The sequence below is a fragment of the Colobus angolensis genome, unplaced genomic scaffold (genome assembly GCF_000951035.1).
Source record: "Colobus angolensis palliatus isolate OR3802 unplaced genomic scaffold, Cang.pa_1.0 Scaffold350, whole genome shotgun sequence".
NCBI classification, from domain to species: Eukaryota; Metazoa; Chordata; class Mammalia; order Primates; family Cercopithecidae; genus Colobus; species Colobus angolensis.
The window spans coordinates 334,908-338,497 of record NW_012116822.1 but is presented as its reverse complement, the minus strand read 5'-3'; the positions used below and the strand labels follow the sequence as shown (position 1 = coordinate 338,497).

The following is a 3,590-nucleotide window of genomic DNA, read 5'->3' as shown; positions in this document are numbered from 1 at the left end:
ATAATCTTTTTTTTTTTTTTTTTTTGAGACAGTTTCATGCTGTCATCCAGGCTAGAGTGCAGTGGCACAGTCTTGGCTCACTGCAACCTCTACCTCCTGGATGCCTCAGCCATCCAAGTAGCTGGGATTATAGGTGTTCACCACCATGCCTGGCTAATTTTTATAGTTTTTTGTAGAGACGGGGTTTCGCTATGTTGGCTAGGCTTGTCTTGAATTCCTGGCCTCAAGCCATCTGCCCGCCTTGGCCTCCCACAGTGCTGGGATCACAGGTGTGAGCCACTGCACCTGGACTACATCACATCTTTTCCATGCAGCTAGTAAGGGAGCAAAACATATGGGGTGGTTTTGGATCCACAAGGGGCTTTATGAAGTGGACTGACTCCCACAGAACACTGTAAGGGACTGGATATTCTCACACCCATTTCAGTATGTTTCTCTATGTAGTTACTTGGGGTTTTCCAAAGGTAACCAGCATCCACATGTGGGCTAGGAACCCCCGACACTGGCCAGAAATGAATCCACACGCCTTTTTCCTAGTTTCAACTTCAGTTTTCCTCAACTTTCATTTGTAAGACAAACTAATTACCTACTAAGTAAGTGATTAGGGATTCCTAAAATTTCAGTATTCATAAACCAACATTAGCACGTTGCAATCATTTACTGAGGCCAGTGAGTGTGCTGTGTGCATGCACTGCTGAGCACAGGCTCCCACAGGCAACCGGCACTCCAGGATAGCCCTGGGGCAGGACCCACCTTCAGTGCTGACTCACTCTGACTGTGGTTCTCAGTTACTACTGATCCCACTTCTTAACAAAGAATTGTCAGGTCAACCTCTTCATTATAGGTGCAGTTTGTTGTGGGTGGTCTGGTTAATCGTATAGCGGTAATAATACCTATTTGCAAATTTTCAATCTGCAATTTCCCCCAAACTAGATTTTAAAACATATGTACAACTACATGGCTTAAAAAAAGCAGGCAGAAGTTCACATGACCCCCAGCCCTGGATCCCCATTTCTGCATACACTGGGAATTCTATAGGTAACATGCAGCCTGTGAATTGGTGTCACCTGACAATTTGCAACGTTATCAATATAAGTGTGATACAATTACTAAGCTCAGTTTACAAACCGATATGTGAAAAGCCATAAAAAATGCTATTTTTCCTTCTTGAAGCAAATGATAAGAAATTGATACATGTTCCTCTCTAACTCTGTTCTCTTCAAGTTCTTTTTCTACTGGAAACTGGGGAGAAAGAGGCTAAGTGGGTCGCAGGGTTTCTTGCCCCTTCCTGAAGGGAAACGTCACAAAATGAAAGCCTCTGCTTTACAGGATTGGAAGAAATGTCGTAAGGAAGGATCAAAATAAGCTCCATCTTTACCTTTCCATTCTTCAATTGCATGTTCTCTTTCTTCCAACTGGGCATCATAAATCTGAGGTGGTGGCTAAAAATTAAATCATATGTAAAGTCAACAGTAATGCCTCAAAAAAAATGAGGCACTAAAAAAGGTAAAATCGCTTGGAAGACTTCTAGTCTATTTATGATATGGATTTAGTTTAATTCAACACATGGTTTAATAAAGATTTGTCATGTGATATTGGATCAGCTTCGGGATCAAAATAATTATGAAAAAGTTAACCAAAAAAGAGTTACTATGTTCCTGTTAGTAATCACCTCACCTCAAAACACAGACATCTGCCCATCACAGGCTGTTTCCAGAGACCCATCATGGACAAGGCATTGTGCTGGCAGCTATGGAACGTACTGCTGTTTCTTAGAACAAATTTTACATGTTCTTCATGTGAGAACTCCCAAACCCAATGTCCAACTCATACATGGACTGTTACAAAAGTCTGCTTATAAATTGGATTCTTTTTATATAAAACAATGTTTAAACTGATGACAAAACCACAGGCCATGCCATAAACATGTATTTCACTCATGGCATGAAGGAAGCCTGCCACTACGCAGTGATCTCCCTCACAGCTAAAGTTCACTCACACCAGTGCTGATACAGAAACACGCACGTGGGCACCAAACTCAGAGTGGAGCTCCTCCAGCGGGGCAGCCAGAAGGCACAAGGCCTTTAGGGAAGGATACACAGATGTGTGATTTTTCAGCAAGCTGCTCAGCCTCTCTGGTTGAGTGGCCTAAACAAGAGGATATAACCAAAGCCAATGGCACAGAACAGATGCTTAATAAACTATGCGCTCACAGCAGCCTTTGCAAAATGGAGACTGGTATCACCAAAGCGTAAGTTCATTCCCGAGGTCCTCTGAGCAAGCGACCCAGGCCTCAGACAGCACTTGGCCTTTTTGTAACTGGGAGCCCCAAATGGAGAACTTGCTACCCATATGTAGCCGCTCTGGACGAGCAGACAAGATCCAAGGAAATACAAGCCTGGCCCCCACATATAAGTCTTTTCAAAACAGATACTCACTGCCTCTGCTTCGGCGGGGTCATACCAGACAGTGATGTATGGGTGACGCAGAGCTTCATCTACAGAGATCCGCTTGTCAGGATCAATCACTAGCATTTTCGATAACAGATCTCTGGCTTGACTTGCTAGGGTGACAACAAAGATTAGATTAATACACTAATGCTGTTAATATGAAACAAAGAGAATCATACAATAAAGAACTAAATATGACAGCACAGACAGAACAAAGATGTATTAATTTTGAGAAATGTTTGATAGGTTCAAGATGAATATAACCCAAACATTTTTTTTTTTTTTGAGACGGAGTCTCGCTCTGTTGCGCAGGCTGGAGTGCAGTGGCGCGATCTCGGCTCACTGCAAGCTCCATGTCCCGGGTTCACACCATTCTCCTGCCTCAGCCTCCTGAGTAGCTGGGACTACAGGCGCCCGCCACCACACCCGGCTAATTTTTTGTATTTTTTTTTAATAGAGACGGGGTTTCACTGTGTTAGCCAGGATGGTCTTGATCTCTTGACCTCATGATCTGCCTGCCTCGGCCTCCCAAAGTGCTGGGATTACAGGCATGAGCCACCGCGCCCGGCCATAACCCAAACATTTTTAAGAAAAAGTCAGATGGCCACTTTCATGACAAACCAGGTTTCCAAATGTGGTTTTACGCCTCTGGATCTGCAAGGGGAAGAGAAACCTGGGCCCCCAGGGTGGTGGGGAAGAGCACCAGGCAGCCTCAGACCAATGTCTGGGCAGGGCCCAAGGCTGGGAAACCACAGCAATGAAGGTGGCAATTGCTGAGCTGTGGGTGGCACTGCCCAGAGTGTGGGCATGAGGCATGGGGGAGTACTTTTCTCTAAGTCACATCAAAATGAAATTAGAACAGACTTTTTAAACCATGCAACAATCTCACATTCCCACAGGATAAAACACTCACAGATGCTTCTGGCTGGCCTAGCTGTATACAGTGCTGGCAACTTACACTTTTTTTTTTTTTTTTTTGAATCTACAGATTGGTATTTAGAAAAAAAAAAACAAGTTCAATAACTTAGTTAAATATAAGGCTCACCTAAGTTTTGGCAATTGAAGTTCACAACCTGAGTAAGCACAGGAAAGACTGAGGCTTTTCTGATTAAGGCACAGTTTACCTTAATTTTTTTTTTT

General features: G+C 43.6%; 1 protein-coding gene across 6 annotated transcripts in view; it reads right to left on the bottom strand.

Annotated features, from left to right (window-relative positions):
- The window catches only part of MAPK9 (mitogen-activated protein kinase 9), a 48,532-nt gene that overhangs the window by 4,936 nt on the left and 40,006 nt on the right, over nt 1-3,590 (bottom strand). For all 6 annotated transcript variants that reach the window (XM_011952902.1, XM_011952906.1, XM_011952904.1 and 3 more), the window contains exons 8-9: nt 2,439-2,563; nt 1,379-1,442 (exon numbers count right to left, since the gene is read on the bottom strand). In XM_011952902.1, the coding sequence (XP_011808292.1) occupies nt 1,379-1,442; nt 2,439-2,563 (189 nt within the window). The remainder of the gene's footprint in view (nt 1-1,378; nt 1,443-2,438; nt 2,564-3,590) is intronic.